Source organism: Camelina sativa, chromosome 10 (genome assembly GCF_000633955.1).
Source record: "Camelina sativa cultivar DH55 chromosome 10, Cs, whole genome shotgun sequence".
NCBI classification, from domain to species: Eukaryota; Viridiplantae; Streptophyta; class Magnoliopsida; order Brassicales; family Brassicaceae; genus Camelina; species Camelina sativa.
The window spans coordinates 10,561,306-10,562,253 of record NC_025694.1 but is presented as its reverse complement, the minus strand read 5'-3'; the positions used below and the strand labels follow the sequence as shown (position 1 = coordinate 10,562,253).

The following is a 948-nucleotide window of genomic DNA, read 5'->3' as shown; positions in this document are numbered from 1 at the left end:
GTTGGCTCTCTACGCATAGCAGCAAAATGAAGAACCGTATACCCCCGGGAATTTCTGAAATTCACATCAGCCATGTTTAGATCAAGAACCTCGGTCACAACTTTCGGATCACTGTAAGCCACTGCATAATGCAGACCATTGGCTTGGTCTAGTGTTATATCTGACTCAGTCAAAAGAAGCTTCACGAGTTCCAAATCATCTGAATCTAATGCCTTGAGTACTTTCCCGGTTCTCTCTAGCGTTTTATCCGCCACCTCGGGGACGTTCACTGACTTAACTCGAAGCTGTTTGATCTTATCTGATACTTCGGAAGGAAGCTCCTTTTCAATACAGAATCTATCTAAATCTGATCTCGCCACTCTCTCTATGCATTGATCAAGAAGCTGAGTCAAATCACAATGAAACGCAACTAAGAGGATCGGTATAACATTCTCGACTAGTGACTTCTCAACATAGTTACAAAGCCTCCGCTGCAGACACATAAACATACACAACATCAAAATCTTACTGAATCAATAACAGATATATTAACCAAATGAATAAACAAACCTGCAACGATGACACCAGCTCTGGCATTTGAAACACATACGAAGCATACATCAACTCAACAGCAAAATCAATGGCGGGTTTACAAGAATCATGAGCACAAACTGTATCAACACAAGTGGAAACCTCGACAGGAAAAGACTTCAACCTCCCGGTATAGACATAGTTCAAGAAATGCAGAAACGCCTCGCGTCCCACATTTCCATAAGGCAACAGATCTTTCATCTGATACTTTGGTTTCTTCTCACTCTTTCCACTACTCTCTTTATCTTTCTTGAATAGATCAAGAAAAAACTTGCTCCTAGCAGCTAAAAGGCATCTATGAACACTCACAGGGTTAGCTTCTTCTTCAATGATGATCTCTGCGTCAGTATAATCACAATCAGGGTTAGTGAGAAGCTG

At 41.2% G+C, this 948-nt stretch overlaps 1 protein-coding gene across 1 annotated transcript in view; it reads right to left on the bottom strand.

The window, feature by feature from the left end:
- LOC104718343 (regulatory protein NPR4) overlaps positions 1–948 on the bottom strand; it is a gene marked incomplete in the record, with an annotated part of 10,753 nt that overhangs the window by 2,141 nt on the left and 7,664 nt on the right. Inside the window, 2 exon segments of the mRNA XM_010436070.1 lie at positions 1–470; positions 550–906. Of these exon segments, the coding sequence (XP_010434372.1) occupies positions 1–470; positions 550–906 (827 nt within the window).